The sequence below is a fragment of the Budorcas taxicolor genome, chromosome 9 (genome assembly GCF_023091745.1).
Source record: "Budorcas taxicolor isolate Tak-1 chromosome 9, Takin1.1, whole genome shotgun sequence".
Classification (NCBI taxonomy): Eukaryota; Metazoa; Chordata; class Mammalia; order Artiodactyla; family Bovidae; genus Budorcas; species Budorcas taxicolor.
Window position 1 is genome coordinate 82,009,195 of NC_068918.1, and position 24,441 is coordinate 82,033,635.

Sequence of the window (24,441 nt, forward strand, 5' to 3'; positions counted from 1 at the left end):
TCCCATCAAAATCTTTCCCGGAAAGTTGGAGCACAGAACTCTCGTATTCTTTCATATTGTGGCAGAACAGCAGCAGAACAAGGCACATTACTGAAAAAGCGTAGTCCTATGGAGGTAAAGCTGATCTGTTTTGTTGTGAAAAGCTTTTCCACTGAATTTGCTGGAAAGGCAGGAGGAAGGGCTACTTAACACTCATCTTTTGACTATTATGCATTCTGCCTTGTTTCTATAATGGAAGAGGAACTGCAAACACAAAAAAGTAATCAACAACATGAGGACAGAATGATGCTGGCATGTATGTGTGCATGTCCATGTTTCCCTGGAGTGGCTAGGGAAAATAAATGAGATCTATGCCAGAGTTAGCACTTTATAGAAATCATTTCAGAGTTCTTATAATTATTGTGGTTGTGGTTAAATTTTATACTATATTTGGAAGTTTGATAAATGGAGGGAAATCCAAAGCTCCTAGCTATGGGAATTAATTTGGAAAAATGAAATTAAAGCAAAGGAGATGAGAGAAAAACGTCAACAGATGAAAAGTTTGACAAAGTGTTGTTTTCAATATAATTATAAATTACCTCATAACGACCTGTGTGTTTACCCATGTGTGTGTGCATTCACACATGGTCACACACACACACACAAATTAAGGCAAAGCAATTTGAATTAAAATAATCCATGTTTCAATTATCTGCATGCTACAAGAAAAAGTAAAAATGATTGTGACCACAATAACTTTTACAATTGTTTTAGTTTCCATTTCCATCACATGTAGATTATTTTAGAACAGTTTTTCTTTTTAAGAAAAACCGTTGACATTGGAATGGAGAACAAAATAAGCCCATTTATTTTTTCACAGATGGACTACTATTACAGATGGTGCTATTAAAATTATGTCAAAACAATGTTCACAAAGAAGTAGGATTTAACTTCAAATATTTTTAAAAGTTCATCAAGAAAGAAAAATAGTAATACTCTGAGAATCAAGATAAGATAAACTTCCAAATAATTTATGCAATACTTCAACTACCAACAAAATAATTTAACTTATTGAACTTGTTTTTCAAAATGGAAAAACTTAAGTACCTCCTTCAATTCTTTTCATTATGCCATGGAATCTTCATCTCAAGAACACAGGTAAATGAGAGGAAAATTGTATCTTTAGAACTTATGGGATGGGAACTACTCAAAAATACCAATGGAACTGACTATTTATGATTATTGCTTCAGTAAATGGTTTAATATGGGATACATAATAAAAATATAAGAAGTTAAGACTTTTAAAGATGAGCTTGAATATTTGACAAACTTCTGAAATGATCTCAAGCAAGTAAAAGTCAACAGAAATAAACATTTGTCTTCTAACTGCTGTTATGATAAGAATTTTCCATAACTTATAAATTGTCAAATTATAGTACTCAAATGGACACAGTAGATAGATAACCAAACTTTGGTATAGTTCAGCAGTCCCAAAACTTTTTGGCATGCGTTTTATTTCTACTACTAACATTGTTACATCAGCTCCATCTCAGATCATCAGGTATTAAATCCTGGAGGTTGAGGACCCTTTGTTTAGATATCACAGGCTACATTGCTTTCCTTCCTCTGAGTTGCTGGATGGATTAAGACTGAAATACAATTTACAGAGTTTCCACTGTTGACAGAAAGGCATATGTGATGACATCTGTTCTCAGAGTGCTTCTTGGATATCATACTTCCAAACAGTTAAAGCAGCAAATAATGGCACATTCTAGCACCTACGAGCCAAGCTGGAAACTTATTAATACATTCAAAATCAGATGTTTAGTCATAGTGGGTCTATGTTTTTAATTTCATTTTAATCAACTAATTTTTTGCCCTTAAACTTACTCATCCTCAGCAATGTTTAAAAATAAAAATAGGTTCTTTGAAATATTTTCCAGAAATACCTGAAATGTGAGTAAATTTGTTTAGTAATATTTATTGCTCAATATCTTCAATTATTTAGACCTTCAAAAGAGGGGAGGAGAGTTTTCAAGTGGGCTTATCCTTGGACTCTAAACATTTACCCCATAGAAGCCTCATCGTGTCTGACTCTTTGCAACCCCATGGACTGTAGCCTACCAGGCTCCTCTGTCCATGGGATTTTCCAGGCAATAGTACTGGAGTGGACTGCCATTTCCTTCTCCAGGGGATCTTCCCGACCTAGGGATCAAATCCGGGTCTCCCACATTGTAGACAGACGCTTAACTGTCTGAGCCACCAGGGAAGTCCCCTAAACATTTTGATTCCTGCTATTTAAAGGCAGTCAAAAGTCCAGAGAAAATAAGAATAATGAAGAAAGTTATGTAACGAGTAACAACCAGTTGCAGTCAGAATACTTTCAAAGAATAGTGTATGAAATTCTAGGGAGAACTGAGAGATAGTTATGTAGATTTAATTTAAATCTCCAGTACAAGTATGTGAGAAAAAATAACTAGTTTGAAAAATTCTATTAGCAATGCCATTCAAGCACCTAAAACAATCAATGCATATTGGTAAAACATAAAAATAAGTTTTGTGAATTTATCCATATAACAAATGTTTATGGAGAACTTACTTTATGCCAGAAAAATTCATTTATGCCTTCATGGAATTAATATTAAATAGTGAAGGACAGGGAAGCCTGGCGTGCTACAGTCCATGGGGTTGCAAGGAGTCAGACATGACTTAGTGACTGAACAACAACAAAGTCAAAAACACTACCTGCCCAAGTAAAATACATACATTAGTGAGGATGGTGAGAAGTGCTAAATAAAGCTTGATGCTGTGCAGTAAGAAATGAAGTTGCAATGCTGTGTCTGTTAGTTAACTGCTGCTGCTGCTAAGTCACTTCAGTTGTGTCTGACTCTGGGCGACCCCATAGACGGCAGCCCACCAGGCTCTGCCATCCCTGGGATTCTCCAGGCAAGAACACTGGAGTGGGTTGCCATTGCCTTCTCCAATGCATGAAAGTGAAAAGTGAAAGTGAAGTCGCCCAATCGTGTCCGACTCTTCGTGACCTCATGGACTGCAGCCTACCAGGCATCTCCGTCCATGGGATTTTCCAGGCAAGAGTACTGGAGCGGGGTGCCATTGCCTTCTCCGGTTGGTTAGTTAACTATTACCACAATATTGCCACATTCAACAATAAGCGTTAGTTGCACATGTGTCAACTATGCCGATCTCTGCTTTGGTTGGCTGGCTGCAGGATGATCAAGGTTGACCTCAGCTGAGATGATTGAGCCAACTCAGCTCTAACCCATGTGTTTCTCAACCTACGGCAGACCAGTCCTAGCAGATTCTCAAGGCGTTGGAAGGCATGTGAGGAGCAAGTGCAGACAGCCAAGGTTTCCTGAAACCTAGACTCGAAACTGGCACATTGTCACTTCTAATTCATTCTACTGGCTAACGAGAGTCATATTACAGGGCCTGGACTCAAAGAACAGTGTAGGTGACCCCACCTACTGAGAGAGAGAGCTGGAGAGTCAAGAGTAATAGACACAGGGAGGGGTAAAAATGGGGCCAATGACGCATCAACAGGATGGAGGCTGCTTGAAAAGAGTGGTCAAGAACGGGGTTATTGATCTCTATGATCTAATTGATCAGATACCTTAAGGAGGTGAAGGGATGAGCCATTGGGACATTTATTAATAGAAAAAATATTTCAAGTGAAATGTCCATGAGGCAAGATGGAGAAATGGAGAGAAAGTGGTAGAGTGTGGAGTTACAGAGATGGTGGAGGGAGGTGATTGGGACACAGATCCTTCAGGGCTTTGTAGGCCCTTGAAAGAACTTTGATTTTGCTCTAAGTAAGATGAGAAGCCATTTAAGGATTATAAGAAAGGCAAAACATAACCTAATATTTAAAGAGTTTATTACAATTAACAAAATGCTGGGCAGGCTAGTGAATGTCAGGAAAATTGAAAGATTAATTGAAAGCCATATAAAAATATGCACTTACAGAAAATAAGATTTGATAAATGCTACATGTGGGATCCTATATACAAAACTGTGTGCATAATACTTTAAAGGAAATTTAATGGTTATTCAAGGTAAAGTGATTTACAACCTGCTTATGCTGAATTTAGAAAACAGCCCAGCTCAGCAGAGACTTCACTGTAAGGTATGACCTTGGATGTATTACTGATAGGCTCATTGAGCATAAAGGTCCTTTATGTACTGTGCATTTCTGAAAAGTTTTCTGGAGTTTTGAATTTTGAAAGTGAAGTAATTTTCCTATTACTATAACTTAAAATATGTAACCACATGCAAAAATGAGTTGAAATTACCCCCCCCCCAAAAAATTGTCATGAACAAGAAGAGAGTTTAACAAAGTTGCAGGTGAAAGAGTTAACATACAAATAGCAATATCATATGTATATATAAATATAATCAAACAGAAGATTTAATGAAAAAAGATCAAACTTATAGCACCCAAAATAATAATAACAATAATACCTAGCCTAAACTTTAAGAAGACTATCCACACCTTTCTGAGGAAATCTATAAAATATCCTTAAATGTTGCAAAAGTAAATGCAAACAAGTGAAAAGATATAACCTGTAATTAGATAGGAAAAATCAACATCATAAGTAGATCAGTTTTCCCTGAGGTAATTTAATAACTCAATACAATACCACCAATAAAAACCATCATGTTTTTCTTTTCTCAAACTTGACAAGTTAAGCTGTAAAGTTCATTTGAAAAGACAAACTGGAAAAAAATGGGGGACTGACTAGTTTTATCCTTTATTAAAATACACTATGAATTCCCATAACAGTGTCGCATAAAAAGACTGACAAATGGAATAGAATAAAACGTTCAGGAAAAAAACCCAATTACGTATATATACACATGTAAAATATAGAAAACAATAAAGGTGACATCTCAAGTCTGAGAAGAAAATAAACTTTTTAGTAAGTGGAATTATAATAACTGGATAGCCATATGGAAAAAAAGATTAAAATTACATCCATTCCTTATACTATAAATGAGAATAAATTTAAGAAGTAAATTATATAAATAAAACATGTTACACTAGAAATAAATATGGTTAAATTCCTCTGTACTCTGGGAATCAGAAACTTTGACTACCTGCTAGTCAAAGTCCAGAAGTAATCTAGGAAAATATGAATAAACTTGAATATGGAAGATAAAAGGTACTTTATGCATAGCAAAAGATACCATGAGCAAATAAAAAAGACAAATGACAAACAAGTGGAAATATTAACTAACCTGTTAATATTCTTAATATGTAAAGAGCTCCTAAAACAAACAAGGGAAAAGAGTAATGGTCCCATTTTTTTTTCATAAATAGAAACTGAACAGAAAACCCAAAGAAAACTAAAGGCAAATGTTCCAACTCTAAGGAAAGATGTTCAATCTCATTGAGAAGAGATATAAAAATTCAAACTACACGGGAATACTGTTTCTCCTCTGCTATACGGACAAAAGTCACAAAAGTTAAAACCATGTATTGTTAAATCAGTAAAGAATCAGGCACCCTTATATATTTCTATTAGAGCTAGAAAATGTAAAATAGCACACATTTACCTTTTGACCAAGCAATAACTCTAGGAATCTATCTAAGACACACTGGCAAAAAGTGTGAAAACCTCAGGAATATTTATTGCACCAATATTTGTGATAGCATAAGTCTTAAAGGGTGCCCACTTTCACCGCTACAATTCAACATAGTTCTGGAGAGCAGAAAAAGAAATAAAAGGAATCCAAACGGGAAAAGAAGAAGTAAAACTCTCACTGTTTGCCAATGACATGATCCTCTACATAGAAAACCCTAAAGACTCCACCAGAAAATTATGAGAGCTAATCAATGAATATAGTAAAGTTGCAGGATATAAAATCAACACGCAGAAATCCCTTGCATTCCTATACACTAATAATGAGAAGGTAGAAAAAGAAATTAAGGAAACAATTCCATTCATCATTGCAACGAAAAGAATAAAATACTTAGGAATATATCTACCTAAAGAAACAAAAGACCTATATATAGAAAACTATAAAACACTGGTGAAATAAATCAAAGAGGACACTAATAGATGGAGAAATATACCATGTTCAGGGATTGGAAGAATCAATATAGTGAAAATGAGTATACTACCCAAAGCAATCTATAGATTCAATGTACTCCCTATCAAGCTACCAGCGGTATTTTTCACAGAACTAGAACAAATAATTTCAAGATTTGTATGGAAATAAAAAAAACCTCGAATAGCCAAAGCAATCTTGAGAAAGAAGATTGGAACTGGAGGAGTCAACCTGCCTGACTTCAGGCTCTACTACAAATCCACAGTCATCAAGATAGTATGGTACTGGCACAAAGACAGAAATACAGATCAATGGAACAAAATAGAAAGCCCAGAAATAAATCCACACACATATGGACACCTTATCTTTGACAAAGAAGGCAAGAATATACAATGGAGTAAAGACAATCTCTTTAACAAGTGGTGCTGGGAAAACTGGTCAACCACTTGTAAAAGAATGAAACTAGATCACTTTCTAACAGCATACACAAAAATAAACTCAAAATGGATTAAAGATCTAAACATAAGACCAGAAACTATAAAACTCCTAGAGGAGAACGTAGGCAAAACGCTCTCAGACATAAATCACAGCAGGATCCTCTATAACCCACCTCCCAGAATACTGGAAATAAAAGCAAAAATAAACAAATGGGATCTAATTAAAATTAAAAGCTTCTGCACAACAAAGGAAAATATAAGCAAGGTAAAAAGACAGCCTTCTGAATGGGAGAAAATAATAGCAAATGAAGCAACTGACAAACAACTAATCTCAAAAATATACAAGCAACTTATGCAGCTCAATCCCAGAAAAATAAACGACCCAATCAAAAAATGGACCAAATAACTAAATAGACATTTCTCCAAAGAAGACATACAGATGGCTAACAAACACATGAAAATATGCTCAACATCACTCATTATCAGAGAAATGCAAATCAAGACCACAATGAGCTCCCATTTCACACCAGTCAGAATGGCTGCAATCCGAAAGTCTGCAAGCAATAAATGCTGGAGAGGGTGTGGAGAAAAGGGAACCCTCTTACACTGTTGGTGGGAATGCAAACTAGTACAGCCACTATGGAGAACAGTGTGGAGATTCCTTAAAAAATTGCAAATAGAACTGCCTTATGACTCAGCAATCCCACTACTGGGCATACACACCGAGGAAACCAGAATTGAAAGAGACACATGTACCCCAATGTTCATCACAGCACTGCTTATAATAGCCAGGTCATGGAAACAACCTAGATGTCCATCAGCAGATGAATGGATAAGAAAGCTGTGGTACATATACACAATGGAGTATTACTCAGCTATTAAAAAGAATACATTTGAATCAGTTCTAATGAGATGGATGAAACTGGAGCCGATTATACAGAGTGAAGTAAGCCAGAAAGAAAAACACCAATACAGTATACTAACACATATATATGGAATTTAGAAAGATGGTAATGATGACCCTGTATGCAAGACAGCAAAAGAGACACAGATGTGTAGAGCGGACTTTTGGACTCTGAGGGAGAGGGAGAGGGTGGGTTGATTTGGGAGAATGGCATTGAAACATGTATACTATCATGTAAGAAATGAATCGCCAGTCTATGTTCTATGCAGGATGCAGGATGCTTGGGGCTGGTGCATGGGGATGATCTGGAGGGATGATGTGGGGTGAGAGGTGGGAGGGGGGTTCATGTTTGGGAGTTCATGTACACCCGTAGTGGATTCATGTCAATGTATGCCACAACCAATACAGTATTCTAAAGTAAAATAAAGTAAAAATTAAAAATTAAATTAAAAAAAAAAACTCAATGGACTTAATGGACTCAAACGTTCAGTCAGTCAGTTCAGTCGCTCAATCGTGGCTGACTCTTTGCAACCCCATGGACTGCAGCACGCCAGGCGTCCCTGTCTATCACCAACTCCCGGAGTTCACTCAGACTCACATCCATTGAGTCCGTGATGCCATCCAGCCATCTCATCCTCTGTCATCCCCTTCTCCTCCTGCCCGCATTCCCTCCCAGCATCAGGGTCTTTTCCAATGAGTCAGCTCTTCGCATGAGGTAGCCAAAGTATTGGACTTTCAGTTTCAGCATCAGTCCTTCCAATAAACACCCAGGACTGATCTCCTTTAGGATGGACTGATTGGATCTCCTTGCAGTCCAAGGGACTCTCAAGAGTCTTCACCAGCACCACAGTTCAAAAGCATCGATTCTTCAGTGCTCAGCTTTCTTCACAGTCCAACTCTCACATCCGTATATGACAGCTTTATATATAAAACTGTTTATAATTTTTAAAATGTAAGGAAAAGAAAATTTTTAAAAATTTATGGAGAAAACATTTTTTAAGTGATTGTCTCTAAGTCAGGGAGGAAGAGAAAGGGGTGGTGGGTAGAAAGTAGTTAAACTTCTGTAGAAAGCATATGATTTTGTATACTTCACTTTAAAATTTTTAATTGTTAATAAAACATTTTTTTTTAATTTTTATTTTTACTTTATTTTACTTTACAATACTGTATTGTTTTTGCCATACATTGACATGAATCCACCATGGGTATACATGCAATCCCAAACATGAACCCCCCTCCCACCTCTCTCCCCACAACATCCCTCTGGGTCATCCCCGTGCACCAGCCCCAAGCATGCTGTATCCTGCATTGGACATAGGCTGGTGATTTGATTCTTACATGATAGTATACATGTTTCAATGCCATTCTCCAAAATCATCCCACCCTCTCCCTCTCCCTCTGAGTCCAAAAGTCTGCTATACATATCTGTGTCTCTTTTGCTGTCTTGCATACAGGGTCATCACTGCCATCTTTCTAAATTCCATATATATGTGTTAGTATACTGTATTGGTGTTTTTCTTTCTGGCTTACTTCACTCTGTATAATCGGCTCCAATTTTATCCATCTCATCAGAACTGATTCAAATGTATTCTTTTTAACGGCTGAGTAATACTCCATTGTGTATATGTACCACAGCTTTCTTATCCATTCATCTGCTGATGGACATCTAGGTTGTTTCCGTGTCCTGGCTATTACAAAGAATGCTGCGATGAACATTGGGGTACATGTGTCTCTTTCAATTCTGGTTTCCTTGGTGTGTATGCGCAGCAGTGGGATTGCATATTTTAATATTTTAGAACTGAACTGAAAGAATTTATACAGAAATTCATTCTCAAGTCTGTAGATTTAAACTCAACTTCTGTAACAGAACATTAAATTCTATTCTGCAGTCAATCATACCTAACAGATAATCAGGCATGTGTGAAAGCAAACTTCATGTGGACTGTACTGTCACTGTGAGAGGAACTCCATTGTACAGCAGGGAAGACTGAGTCTGGGGGAGAGTCTCTCCATTGGAAACCAGGTTACCAGATAAAATTTTAAAAATACCTAAGAAATAAAAGCCTCAATAGTTAATAACTGTATGAGAAAATAAAATTATTGCTGGAGTCTGTTCTCTTAGTGGCCATGATCTCAAGATTCAAATAGAATTGAAATTCCTTCATATTTTAAGAAAGATATTTAGGCTTATAGATCATTTAAACTAGATGCTTGGATGAATTGAAAGAGCATTGAGCTGGACCCACAGACACCCATCTTCAGTCTCTTAAAAGAATCAGATTTTTTATGGTTAATTCTATGATATTAAATATCACATAATAATTTCAATAACTCTTCTTGCTAGTCTCCAAGCCACATATAACAACATCTAAAAAGCCAAAAGGCAAACGACAAATTCATATGCAAGCAGTTCTGCAAAAAACCCTTTGGAGTTGATTCTTATATATAAATATATATATATATGATTCCCTGCTGGCTCAGACCATAAAGAATCTGCCTGCAATGCAGGAGACCTGAGTTCAACCCCTGGGTCAGGAAGGTCCCTTGAAGAAGGGAATGGTTATCCACTACAGTATTCTTGCCTGGAGAAATCAGTGCAGAGAAGACACTGACAGACTACAGTCCATGGGGTCACAAAGAGTCAGACGCAACTGAGGAATTTATATGTGTGTGTGTGTGTGTGTGTGTGTGTGTGTGTGTGTGTGTATAATTTACCAGAGGAGGAAATCCAGTATCAGGAAGCATGAGAAACTTTACTAAGTTTCTAAGTAAGTAACAAAGTCACTTCCTTAACTAAGGAAGTAAATACCAGACCCTAGATTTTGAGCTGTTTTCTGATTTATCCCAGATGTCTCTATCTCAGAGGTCTCTCTCAGGTTATCAAGTTAAGGTAGCTGTAAAATTTTTATTTGTTTTATTTTTGCCATGCAAGTAAGGATATCTGTTACATTTCTCTGGATGTTTATGCATCAATACAGAGATCAAAAATAATATTATGATAAAATGCTTTTAGAATATCATTAGTTTCAATACTAAATAACAAAAAAATCTGTAAGCAAATACATAAAATGTTCTTCTGATGTAACCTTGAATGTCCTTTTTCACTTGAACTTCAAACCACTGTAATAGCTTCATGTGTAGTATTTACACCTGTATTTCTCATTAATAGTTCTTAATCATGTGTTTCATTAACAACCATGCTCCAAAAAAATCAGGATCAAGATATTCAAATAAGTGTGGGATGATGGTAATTATATTAAAAACTAAAGTGAAAGTCGCTCAGTCATGTCCAACTCTTTGTGATCCCATGGATTACACAGCCCATGGAATTCTCCAGGCCAGAATACTGGAGAGGGTAGCCTTTCCATTCTCCAAGGCATCTTCCCAACCTAGGGATCTAACCCAGTTCTCCCGCATTGCAAATGGATTCTTTACCAGATGAGCTACAAGAGAAGCCTTAGAATACTGGAGTAGGTAGCCTATCCCTTCCGTAGGGGATCTTCCAGACCCAGGAATAGAACCAGAGTCTACTGCATTGCAGGCGGATTCTTTACCAATGGAGCTGTTAGGGAAGCCAATGAATAACTAAAACTGATATATATTTGAAATTCTAGGAAGAGGGGAAACATTTTATATTTGCCTATGATCTAACCTAGCTATTACTGAATGTGTTTCTTTGAAGCAAACATTTTTATGAAAAAAAATGTATGATATGAATTTTATAGCAATGGTAAATCTTGACTGATATGATAAATTTTTCTTTCTTTAAATAGAAAGTGTAGGCTAAGGAGAAATATCAACAAAATTATAAATATTCCTCATATACAAAAAACATGTGTGTGTACATATATATATGCATGTGTGTATATCTTTTGCACACAGACAAAGCAAAAGGGAGACATTCTACTATGCAGTGATTGAGCTTGTCTTGAGGAACCTATATTAAGCTGGGAGAGTAAATAAGGTATACAAAATAGGAAGCATGCATAAAAAAGATGATAGAATCATCACTTTAAAGGATCTTGCTGGATTTGAATTATGAACTAGCTCTAATTAAATGTAATTTTAAAATAAAACAATTTACAGTGTTGTACTTTGATCTTTCTATAACGTATTAATTTATACAATAGGAAAAATATGATTTACCAAGGATAAGAGGTAAACTTCTGTGGTCAAAAATAATCATATCTATCTTTTTCAGTTCCAACACCTGGTCCAAAGTAGATCATTAAATATTTGTTGAACTAAATTGGATTATGTTTAAGAAATTTTGCCTATACTAGACCTAGAAGGAGATGAGAGTAATGTAACTTCAAAAATAAAAAGTGAATGGAGCTCCAAAACCTGTGATGGTAGAAAAAGGAAGTTTATAATATTGTTCAGTGTTTATTGGGGAGGTTATCCTTAGAACACTGTTTTAAGAGCAGATCTACAAACTATAATGTAACTAGAAAAGGGGCCAATTTCCTGAAAGAACTCAAAGCTACATCTTTTAAAACCCAGTCTAAGGAAACTAAAGTTTAATTTGCAGAAGAGACTACTCAATTATTTTCAAATATATGAAGTATAATCACAATGACTTATTTATTAAATCACTCAATTGCATTATGTATTTCATTTAATCCTGGTAAAAGACATATGAAGTATTATACATTTTTTCCACTGATGAGAATGCTGTCACTCAGTCAGGTAAAGTAACGTATGCAAATTCCTACAGCTAAAAAGTTTAAGTTACAAATCTAAGGTTCACAAAGTGATCTGGGTTTAAGGCAAGGACTTTTTATACTGTGCTAATTTGTCTTTCACATAAGTAAGTTTAGACTGGTTCTGTGTGTCCTCAAGAGACTGAATAATGGCAGACAGATTTCAGCTGAATATGGGTGAATTAATACATTAGTTCATAGGAGAATAGGTGGTGAAGCATTTTTATTATTCTGTAGGAGATCTCTATAACATTTTATCGCTGAAATTATATCCTTCAACATAAAAAAAGATAAAAATACTGAACATTGGCAAAATTATCTATGATTAGTGGAGTTTACCAGTATTATGTTTTCCAGACAAGTGATAAAAATAATATTGGAATTAAATCTTCTTTCCAAGCTCTCTACCTCACCTTGATCCCTGTTCACCAAGGATATAGCTTTCTACAAACAACTGGAGATCTTTAATGATACTGTTAGTAGTTAAAAGATACATATGCAGACAAATATACCCATAAATAGAAATGAGAATTACTTCAGAATTTGTGTTAACATTACCAAAAAACAAAGACAAATAAAACAAAATTTATTAATAAAGTAGAAGCATTTGTGGATTTAAAAGTGAATTATCAAATTTTAAAGCATATCAATAATCCTTAACCTTGTATGAGCCATTCCAGTTCCAGATGTCTATGTAATTTTTCCTGGAATGTCTACACTAGAATACACTGAAATAATGTAAACACTTGGTTTTCACAGTCTTCTACTGAGAAGCATATGTAGGAAGGCTGGAGATAAAACCAATAATTAATAACTCCAAACCTATGAGATTTATATACGGAATGTCACCCTTGTCTTTCTTTGACTTTTCAGGATGCCACAACTCCCTGTGCCTCTTTGTCAGCAAGCTAGAAATTAGATGCAAATAAATCTTCTGCTCCAGGAGAAATAAGGGAATGTGAAGTAAAGGGAATAGATATCCTCTAAAAGTTTGTTTTTCATCTCTTTTCAGAGAAGGAATCACTCTTGTCTCAGGCAGGGTTGAAGGGTTGGAAATTCTCCATTAGTAAAGAGACACATGGTGACTTTTTCTACAGACAGAAAAAGTCTGAGGCAAGGAGGGCTACAGAAGAGGATTCTGTGTACCCTGCACCAAATCATTGCTTAGGCAGCAGAGACAGAAGAGCTCTGGGGTCTGGGATGTCAGGATGGCGTCAGACCAGTGTCTTTTCTGTCATGGTACACTGAGAAAACGGTGCTGGAAAATGTGAGGTCAGCCCCCTTCCTTAATGCTTTGCATCCGCCGAAAACTCTCCGTTTGTCTCACTCTCAACCCCTTCCCTCCAACTCCCTTCCTGGTTCTGCCTGTCCTTAGAGGTGTTTGCACAGAGGAGTGCCGAGTGGGGAAACAGAGTCGTTGGATCGCTTTGCGCAAAATCCCCTTCTCTCTCCTCCCTCGGCTCCAGCCTCCGGATCCCGCACAGCTCTCCCTCCTTCCCCACCGGCGGTGTGGGGCTGGAGCCCTGTCTGTGTACTTCTAAGGTGGGAGGGGGCTGCAAGCAGAGAATAATGTCAGATGCTTAGCTCTCTCCTGCCTGACGCTCCTCTCTGGCTCCGCCGGGGTTGGTCTCTGTAAGAAATAACAGGAGCTGTGGCAGCGGCGAGACGAAGCGGCTCACGCGTGGAACCCGAAAAGTCAGGGTGCTCGCGGTTACTCCCAACGTGGTCCCAGCCGGCGGTCAGCACCATGGACAGCGGCGCCGTCCCCACGAACGCCAGCAACTGCACTGACCCCTTCACACACCCTTCAAGTTGCTCCCCAGCACCTAGTCCCAGCTCCTGGGTCAACTTCTCCCACCTAGAAGGCAACCTGTCCGACCCATGCGGTCCGAACCGCACCGAGCTCGGCGGGAGCGACAGCCTGTGCCCTTCGGCCGGCAACCCTTCCATGATCACGGCCATCATCATCATGGCCCTCTACTCCATCGTGTGCGTGGTGGGGCTCTTCGGAAACTTCCTGGTCATGTATGTGATTGTCAGGTAAGGAAGGCCACAGGGCTCCGGATTTCGGTGGCTAATAGAGGCATAAAGGGTGTTGGGGGGGGGGGGGGGGGAGGATGAGAAAAAAGGAGGTAAAACAGGGGAGAATGTAGAGGTGAAATTAGACAGAGTGGTTGCAGCTTGAGTACAAAAACTTACTTTTCTATTCTTCCCTCCGTTAATAAAGACAGAATCCAAAATTTCAGAAACAGAGAAGTTGCTTTAGTAAAAGCTATAAAGCTCTGGCTGAAAAAAAAAAAAAAAAAAAAGCCTCTGTCTTACAGCTTGTTTATACTGAGCCAGAAGGGCTCTGGGCTCTTAATCACGGTGTCCCATAGCCCCTTCCAAAGGAGCTGTGGAAACAATAATTTATGGAAAATAGAAGATAAATTCTAGTTATTTTATCCTTAATTGGGGGCCGAAGGGGCAGATTTCCTTCTCTATTTTTTTCAGAGATGAACCTTGGCAACTTTCCTGCTCCTGCTGATTCCAGTGTATTTGCTGCACCATTGCTGCACTCACTTCCTCACTCCTAGAGGAAGTTTTTCTGGTGTCTTGCCACAGTAAATGGTGCTGTTTCGCTGTAACATGACAGCTGTGTTGCCGAGACCAGTTTGCAGTTGGCAGCTACAGATCTGCTAGGGGAGTCACAAACTGAATCAGGAATATGTCAGGTGGTTCGGAACTGCAGCACTGTTTTTCAGTGCCCCCAAAAGTTGAAACAAGTCAGAAGTGACCAAAAACAACATAATTCTGGATAATAAACTATTACATAGGAAGTTGTAATGGTTGCTCTAGAGAAATTAAAAAGTGTCTTCATCCAGTGAAATTATTTCAGAAGAGTTTGTGGCCCGGTTTCTATTTGTCCAGATGTTCCAGGTTTATCTGGCAGAAAATATACAAGTTCAATATTAGCTGAGATTGATGTAGATTGTGTTGGTGTTGATGTGCCTATTCAAATCCTACGTGTTAATGTGGAATACTATGTTTTAACTTTTGAGAAGTATATGATTATTTTAACACTTGAACACAGCTCTTGATTTAGGATTTTCTGCCTACTATGGCACTCCCATGTTTAGCTGCAATATTGGCTTCATCTATTCAGCAAGTAGTGTAGGTTTCACTGGAGCTCTTAAATCATCTAACAGTCATTTTCTCCATTATGCTTTCTTTATCGAGGTGGTGCAAGTTGTTTGTAATCGATTTTTTCTGCTTTTTATGTCTGATTTCTTTAATTAATGATTGTTAAAGAGTAAAACTAATTTTCTTGATCTTTTGATGAAGAATCATATAAGCAGTTTCTCTGAGTAAAGAGCACCATCTATTGCAAAGAAAGCTAACAACAGAAGGAAAAATGCAGGAAGAGAATCAATGGGAAAATTTATTTTTAAAACATTTACTTTATGTAATTCAATACAAAGCTTCCTCTCAAATACAAAAACTGTCTTAGTTTGCATTTATGATAATAAAAATAACAACTAAATCCCTGCCCATGAAGGGAAAATTTATTCTTTCTCCTAAGAAAATTCATGGACTCATAAGCTTATAGGGCCAGAAGGAAACCTAGAGGTTTTCTAGGCTAGGTGAGTAAAATGTGGCACAGAAAATATAAATTATTTCTCCAAGGACAGATAAGTTCATTAGTTCAATACCATGGAATTGCTCTTAGCCAATGTAATTTTCTGTTTTAGAGTGGCTCATGATTTGAGTTAATTCAACTACAACATTGACAGAGTAGGTTAGATAATAACTTGGAAATAATAAATTAATCCAAATTTATTTCTGTAATCCTGGAGAATGAAGGATGAAAAGAAATTATAAAACCATCTTGAAATTCTGTCATCTAAAACATAATCATTTATGCTTTTATTGCTTCTCTTGGTATTTTCCTTCCTAATTTTTCTCCTCTCTGGTTTATGCTTTTCTATAAAGCAGAGAGCCAATAGAGCAACAACTGGCTGTGGAATAAACAGATTGGTTTTATTCTAGTGCTAAAGATATTACTAGTTGGGTGATTTTGTTTTAAAGGTATTACCTCTGAACTTTTGATGACTTGGAAAAGGATGGTGACCTTGTCTCTTACTGAGAACATGATATTATGCTTTATTTTTCTGTGCTTAAAGTTCCAACCAAAATACAGTACTGTTTGAAAAGGCACCTCAAACACCCACCTGTGCAAGTCAGGTGTTTAATTCCAAGGTCAGGTAATCTTCTGGGAATATGACTGTGTAACAGAAAAATAGTTCAGTGACCAATGAAGTAATGAGAGAAGCCTCTGGGGAGTGAAGGAACTATATCTATTTAGCTGAGAATATTTAACTAGACTATCTCCATGCTATGGCTATTTCACTACAAAGTGATCAGTTCACAGATATTGCCTCTGTTAAAAAGATGAATATAATGCTGTATCTATTAAAGTATTGAGGTAAAATGCTTACTTCCTGCTATTATTCAAAATTCAACAAATACTTTTGAATTATTAAGTAGTTAGGGTTTTCTAACCAGATCAACGTAACATTTATTAGAATGTCTTAATACATTAACTAAAACATGAGGCGCCAATGACAATGGCAGGAAAATAACAACAAAGATACTATGGATGCCTTGATTAGTCATTTTCTATCCTGTGTCTGCACTTTATCATCATCATACCTTCATCAGCAACATTATTAAAGAATATAACTTAAGTATCATTCCTATAGTGTTGTTCTAAGAAACATGAGGGAGAAAAAGAGATAGTCATATATCTAAAGTTTTAAAATCCAGATATTAGATGATAGAATGTTATAACTGTTCATTATCTGAAAGGCTTTATGGTCTTGAGGAAAAAAATTACTTGTGGGATAACTATATTATGAAAATTACCACAAATATTCTGGAAAAGTTTGGTGATAAAATATTACAAGATATGGCAAACACTTTTTTTTTAAATAGAAAAGCATAGTTCTATTGTTTTGCCAGGCAAAGGGGGACAGAGTGGGCTTCTGCCTCAGAAACTATATGGCCCCACACAGGAGGATTTGATGAGAGTTTTATAGCAACAGTTCAAAGGTCAGATTGTTGATACGATTAGGGCGTGTATAGGGCCTATAATCCTCGAATCCGGTCTCCGGTGGCCTCCTGGTGTGCCTCTCTGGTTCCTTGAATCTGGGATCAGGTGGCCTTCTCTGGTGTGAAGAATGCTGACATTTTCCACTTGTTGGGATTTTTTTAATTTCTAATTTAATTTAAACTTTTTATTTTCTATTGGGATATAGCTGATTAATAATGTTGTGATAGGTGAACAGTGAAGGGATTCAGCCCATACATATATATATATGCATCCTTTCTTCCCTAAATTCCTCTCCCATCCAGGCTGAATGTGGCCATCATTTAAAATGGGATAGTAGTATATTATTGTCAAGAATGTTTTAAAGAAAAAAGTCAATCAAAATAATGCACAGTTCTGTACAGATCACGAAGCACGTTGAAAGGTCTGGTCCACATGTGACCATTTCAAGCCATGTGCTGGCTTTTCCTCATTGTCTGTTTCACTTTTCTTCTTTCCCACCTTTGCTGTTCTTTGTTCAGTTGCTAAGTCGTGTCTAATTCTTTGTGATCCCATGGACTGCATCATGCCAGGTTTTCTTGTCTTTCACTATCTCCTGGAGTTTATTCAAAGTCATGTCCACTGAATAGGTGATGCCATCCAACCATCCTCCATCACCCTCTTCCTCTCCTGCCCTCAGTCTTTCCCAGCATCAGGGTCTTTTCCAATGAGTTGGCTCTCTGCATCAGGTGGCCAAAGTAGTGGAGCTCCAGCATCAATCATTCCAATGAATATTCAGAGTTGATTTCCTTTAGGACTGACTGCTCTGATCTCCTTGCAGTCCAAGGGACTCTCAAGAGTCTTCTCCAGCACCACAGTTTGAAAGCATCAGTTCTTCAGTGCTCAGCCTTCCTCCCACCTCAGTTCCCTGAAATCCCTTTCCAAAATGGTTTACCTTCACCCAAGCTCTTGTCTCAGGCACTGCAAAGCTCATCATTTCTGTTATTTTATAACTGGCTACTATGTAATTTCTGATTAATAAATAGAGCTTTACAGACTCATTGAGTGTAGGTTGTTGTTAACAATTAGAAATTCTTAAGGAAAATTCTACATAGCCCCAGTCAGAACTACCATGACCATTTATAAACCAAGCTTTTCCTTTCACCTTTTTTCTGCCTCTGGATTCAGGAAAGGTTTTAGTATATTTTGCTTAATGGATAGGGAGTAGGCAACAGCCATGGATAGTATGCGGTATACTTCTTGAGGTCAGGGTGTTGGTAGCAGTAGGATATCTGATATGTAAAGAAAGTGAAGGCTCTCTGAAGAGACAAACTACCATCTCTTTCTGCACTGATCCCTTGTTGTGCAATAACTGTAAGACTACTCATAACAAGTAAGCTCAAGCAAATGTCAGGGTCCTTGAACTGAAACAACAGACACAAGAAGCATCATATACAAGAAACATCATTTAATGAGCTTGTCATAGCAACTCCTTTCTTTACCCATCCATTCTTGCTTCAGGCCACCTTATTTCCTTCCCCACCAGTACCTCAGTCTAAGAGTCCTTGAACCAAGAAATAAATCCAGAGTGGAAGAGTAGCATAGAAGAAAAGTGACAATAATGGTTCAACTTCAAACTCTTCAGTGCATAATAGTCCTCTTCTGTAAAATGGGTTACTTAGACGAACATCTAGTCTGGTTGGTAACTTGTAGTACTAACATTTTCTGCGGTAACTTCAAGGACTGTTTCTCCATAGTTTTTACACCTCTACTATCTGGAGATAAAAAAGCTAGTCATCTACAACAATAAACGATTTCGCATTCCATCTCACTTCCTTGGATTCTAAATGAGCTCAAACGGATTCTGTCAGAGAGAGAAAATGCTGAGCGGCCAGATGTTGTAGTGGTCAATTAAGACAATGAACGACACTGAAAGTCACCTTGAAGCCTTTCTTCACTTCCTGGGAGGGAATAAGCAAAAGGTTAAACAGGAAAGGTGCCATCCTCAGTGTTGCATTTTCCCCACAGAAAGACACCAGATCACATGTATGAGCACAGATGTGGAGAAGGGGAAAAGAGGCCATCATCTCATTACTCAAGGAGCCCCAAATCATAGGATACTCCCATTTTATGGACCGAGGGACCAGGACTAACAAGAAAGGATGGGGTAAAAGTGGGAAAGCACAGAGTCAGAGTAAGAAGAATTTCTAAAGGACCCCTGATACGAAGGTCTTCAGAGAGACCCCTGGGATGAGTCTCACCAAAAGCACCAAGGGCTCCCTGACCTCAAGAATTATGCTGAATACTATCCATGGCTGTTGCCTACTCCCTATCCATTAAGCAAAGTATCTTAAAGCCTTTCCTGAAGGTGTCCAAATGGAGGTTGTTGGGCTAAGGATGCATATACACCCAAGAGCATGGTTGGTAAAGGCGGGGGAGGGGCACATGTCCTTGCCCGCAACTCCCTGGAGACTGTATACTAAGTAGTGGTAGGAAGGATGCTTTCCCTCGTGAAGCCTGCCAGGTAGACCCTTGGTGATTGCCTGTGGTTGAGTCTCAAAGATCACACAGAAGATTCTGATCTGGACCCAGACTTCTCAGATTCAGCTTCAGTTCTGATCTCTCTCTCTCTCTTTTTCATTTTCTCTTTGATTTGTTCAGAAGTTATTTTAATATTGCCTTCAGGAATTAATCACCTTCTGGATGTTGTATTGTAAAACTTATCAGAGAGATTCTACCAAGTCTAATCAAGTAAATCTTTGTAAGCCAATGGGGAGGGTAGGTAGGGCTTTTACACAGGATGAAATATGCAATGGAGTATATGAAATGAGAAAGAGATCATTCTATTCTGGACATCAATTTCTGTCCAGGCAAGAATACTTTCAAGTGCAGTTTCATGTATTAGTTTATCAGTTGGTTATAAGTAGGTGCCCTGAAGTGGTTCAAATAGTAATCCTTAAGATGTACTAACAAGTATTAATATAATTTAATGTGGAATAAACTAAACCAAGCTGATCCACTCACTGTTTTCAAAAATGCTATGTATTAATTTCTTTTATACCTTTTCTTTACTTTTTCTATTTTCCCTCATGACCTCAATACTTCTTTCTTCTATAAAAATTCGTCTTCTTCAAGTCCCAACTTAAAACCATTCCTCTTTGAAGCCTCCTCAAACTACTCTTACCACCAATTTCCCTGAAGTGTAGTCCATAATAAATGCTACTATGTGAAAAATCTGCATTTTCTCATAAGTTTATCAAAATAACTGATACTAATCCTTGAAAACTTGATCTATGGTTGTAGATCTCTCTGTGTTAGCCAAAAAGTTCAGCATTTCAGACTTGAATAACAGGACTGCATATATTTAAAATACTCTGTAATCCAAAGTTTTCAGCACAGCAGATATTCCTCAGATTATTCAAATGTAAAGCTTAACTCAGAAAATTCCCTTAATTCATTGCCTTGTTCATGCATATTTAGCCTTTATGACTTGAGCTATGAAAACTGATCTGTACCAATGGATTGATATCAGCAAATAATAACTTCAAATAAAATGCATATATATCTACACATGAGCCCACAAACTTTGAATGGGAAATAGATTGTTAGTCTTATAATTTACCTACAGAAAGTCAAATTTTAAAGAGTGAAAAAATTAAAAGTTACTATAATCAATTCTCATTTTTCATGGTAGTTTTTTTTTTCCCCCTATGAATTCACTTTACCTACTGAATTAGAGAAGACTGAAGCTTTGCTTCTAGGGGAAATATAGGGGGAGGATCTTGTGAGCATACAGTTACATTTTCATCAACTAATCAATACATAATGTTCTGTTATGTGTGTTCCTGTTAAAAGGCATCTTATTTAATATGTATTGCTGACTCATGGGCTTTGAACATATGACCAACACTTCTATAACATCTGCATGAAACTTATCTAAGATGTCTACTCTCTCTGTCAGGCACCTCACAGTCCTCTTGTGTTTAGGACACGAATAGCACTTCAGCACTACATTTGGAGCCATTTTTTAAATTTTTATTTTATATTGGAGTATAGGTGATTAATAATGATATGCTACTTTCATGTGAACAGCCAAGTGATTTAGTTATACATATACTTATATCTGGACTTCCCTGGTGCCTCGCCTGCAACACGGGAGATCTGGATTCAATCCGTGGGTTAGGAAGATCCCCTGGAGGAAGGCATGGCAACCCACTCCAGTATTCTTGCCTGGAGAATCCCCATGGACAGAGGAGCCTAGTGGACTATAGTCCACAGGGACACAAAGAGTTGGACACGACTGAGCAACCAAGTACAGCAAACACATACCTACATCTGGGGCTTCCCAGGTGGCGCTAGCGGTAAAGAACTAGCCTGCCAGTGCAGGAGACGTGAGAGATGCGAGCTCAATCCTTGGGTTGGGAAGATCCCTTGGAGGAGGGCATGACGATCCACTCCAATATTCTTGCCTGGAGAATCCCATAGACAAGGAGTCTGGTGGGCTACAGTCCATGGGGTCACAAAGAGCCAGACACAACTGAAGCAACTTAGCACACAGCACACTTACCCATATCTATTATTTTTTCAGTTTCTTTTCCATATAGGTAATACAGAATATCGAGTTGAGTTCCCTATGTTATACAGTAGGTCCTTGTTCATTGTTTTCTATACAGTGTACTTGATATTTATATTCAACAAAGTTTAGAGTAATTTCTAAGCCACAAAATTCTTACCCTAGTTTTCAATAGAAAGCTAAACTGCCTATAATTTAATGGCTCCAGATGTGTGAATTAGCCTGGTCCCTCCACTCTGAGAAGGGTGAGAATGCACCAGTGAAGTAGGGAGACAATTCTGGAACCTAAAAAAATCTATTTTATACCAAGATGTTTTCATAAGCCAATGTAAAGCTTGGATTTAAGTGATCCCAAGGAAAGAATTCACCTTATTTTACTGCATTTAGATGTACCCACCACCCATCAGATAGAGGGATGACCTCGCAGTCTAGACCAGGTGTTAAAAAGGTTTACTGTAAAGGGCCAGAAAGTAAATATATTAGGCTTTGTTGCCGCATGGTATCTGTTACAATTATTCCACTCTGCCACAGTAGTCCAAAAGTATCCACAGGCAAAATGAAGATAGTCATGACTATGTTCCAATAAAACTGTATGTAGACACAGAAATGTGAATTTCCATATAATTTTTGCATGCCCCAAAATATTATTTTCTCAACCACTTAAAAATATAAAACTACCTATAAACTTATTTTTGGTTTTTGTTATTCTAACTAAAACAGATGTAGAAGGCAGACATGGAAAAATTTAGCTTCTAAAATATTAATCATTAATAACAAAAAAGAATTTATTTTCTAATAGCATATTTAATAATTTTACCTAATGTTTTATGAATATAATATTTTGAATTTTATGAAAATCCATACATTTGATTATCAGAAAATAATCATGCCATATGTTCTTTTGTTGACTCATTTTGCAAGAATAAAATGATTCTTCTTTCAGTACAAAATGATACAAACCTTTCTTTTGGTTTACTTGATTCTATAATGCAAATTTTTCCGTAATAAGTGTTACCAAACTACTTCCTTATAGCATCCTCAGATTAAAAATAACCAAGCTAATTATTATACATATAAAAAATTAAAATACAAGTTACAAATGTAAAACCATTCTGACAGAAAACCATTTTTAGCTGACAAATTTTGCCCACAAGCTGTCATTTGCCAAACTCTGGTACAGATGTACTGAGTAGAATTCATAGTCTTGCAGTGGTCATAAAAAAGAGCATATCTTCTTCTTTGGCAAATTTGATTGCATTTTGTTATTTATTAGATGGAAACAAAGCATTTGTTAAAATATCTAGTACCAACTTGCAGTGTTTTTCAAGAAGAAGAAATATCAATACAAAATGAGGTTTCATACAAATCAGCTGAGCCACAAGGGAAGCCCAAGAATACTGGAGCAGGTAGCCTATCCCTTCTCCAGTGGATCTTCCTGACCCAGGGTCTCCTGCATTGCAAGCAGATTCTTTACCAACTGAGCTATCAGGGAAGTCCCATACAAAACAGAAAAGCTCTCACTGATTTTTTGGAAAGAGAATACTGCTTTGTTATGACAGAGGATACTGTTTTTCTGAAACGAATATTGAAGTTGGGTCAAAGAAGCAATCACATAGGACCATCTCCATGTCACCCCAGTGGCCATCTTCAACTCCTAGTCTTCATCTAACCCAGACAGTTTACAATATCCATTACCACTCTTGGCCAGGGATTAAGGAGTAAGTGCTTAGAAAATAGTGGTTCTGAAAAATTACCATCTATTAAATATGCTTTGTGGTTATCTTCAGTTCAGTTCAGTTCAGTCGCTCAGTCGTGTCCAACTCTTTGCGACCCCATGAATCACAGCATGCCAGGCCTCCCTGTCCATCACCAACTCCCGGAGTTCACTCAGACTCACGTCCATCGAGTCAGTGATGCCATCCAGTCATCTCATCCTCTGTCATCCCCTTCTCCTCCTGCCCCCAATCCCTCCCAGCATCAAAGTCTTCTCCAATGAGTCAACTCTTCGCATGAGGTGGCCAAAGTACTGGAGTTTCAGCTTTAGCATCATTCCTTCCAAAGAAATCCCAGGGCTGATCTCCTTCAGAATGGACTGGTTGGATCTCCTTGCAGTCCAAGAGACTCTCAAGAGTCTTCTCCAACACCACAGTTCAAAAGCATCAGTTCTTCAGCACTCAGCCTTCTTCACAGTCCAACTCTCACATCCATACATGACCACAGGAAAAACCATAGCCTTGACTAGACGGACCTTAGTCAGCAAAATAATATCTCTGCTTTTGAATATGCTATCTAGGTTGGTCATAACTTTTCTTCCAAGGAGTAAGCGTCTTTTAATGTCATGGCTGCAGGTTATCTTAAATCGGTGTAATTTTCTAGGCCTTCTCACAGTATTTTCATCTTCAGTCATTTGAAGCTTTCAGGAAAAACTGGAACTGTCACCTGTAAATTCATATTAGCTTCTTAGCAAATATGAAATCTGTCCTCAAAGACGTCTGTACCTACACACACATCCACCCCCATGCACCCAGGTGGTGACTGGCAGCTTCATCTCCCTCCACCTCTATTTAGGCATTTTGAAGCACAAAAGCTCGTCACTTGGAATTTTTTCCTCTTCTTTCTGACTTACATAACTTGATCATTTTTTAAAATTTTGTTTTTAGCGGTTTTCAAAAGTCGCTTTGAAAAGGTTTATTGACTGTGTTTTAAAA

General features: G+C 37.5%; 1 protein-coding gene across 1 annotated transcript in view; it reads left to right on the forward strand.

The window, feature by feature from the left end:
- The first annotated feature begins 13,661 nt into the window (after window positions 1-13,661).
- OPRM1 (opioid receptor mu 1) overlaps window positions 13,662-24,441 on the forward strand; it is a 41,035-nt gene continuing 30,255 nt past the window's right edge. The window contains 4 exon segments of the mRNA XM_052646105.1: window positions 13,662-13,683; window positions 13,686-13,773; window positions 13,775-13,810; window positions 13,812-14,132. Coding sequence (XP_052502065.1) covers window positions 13,662-13,683; window positions 13,686-13,773; window positions 13,775-13,810; window positions 13,812-14,132 — 467 coding nt within the window.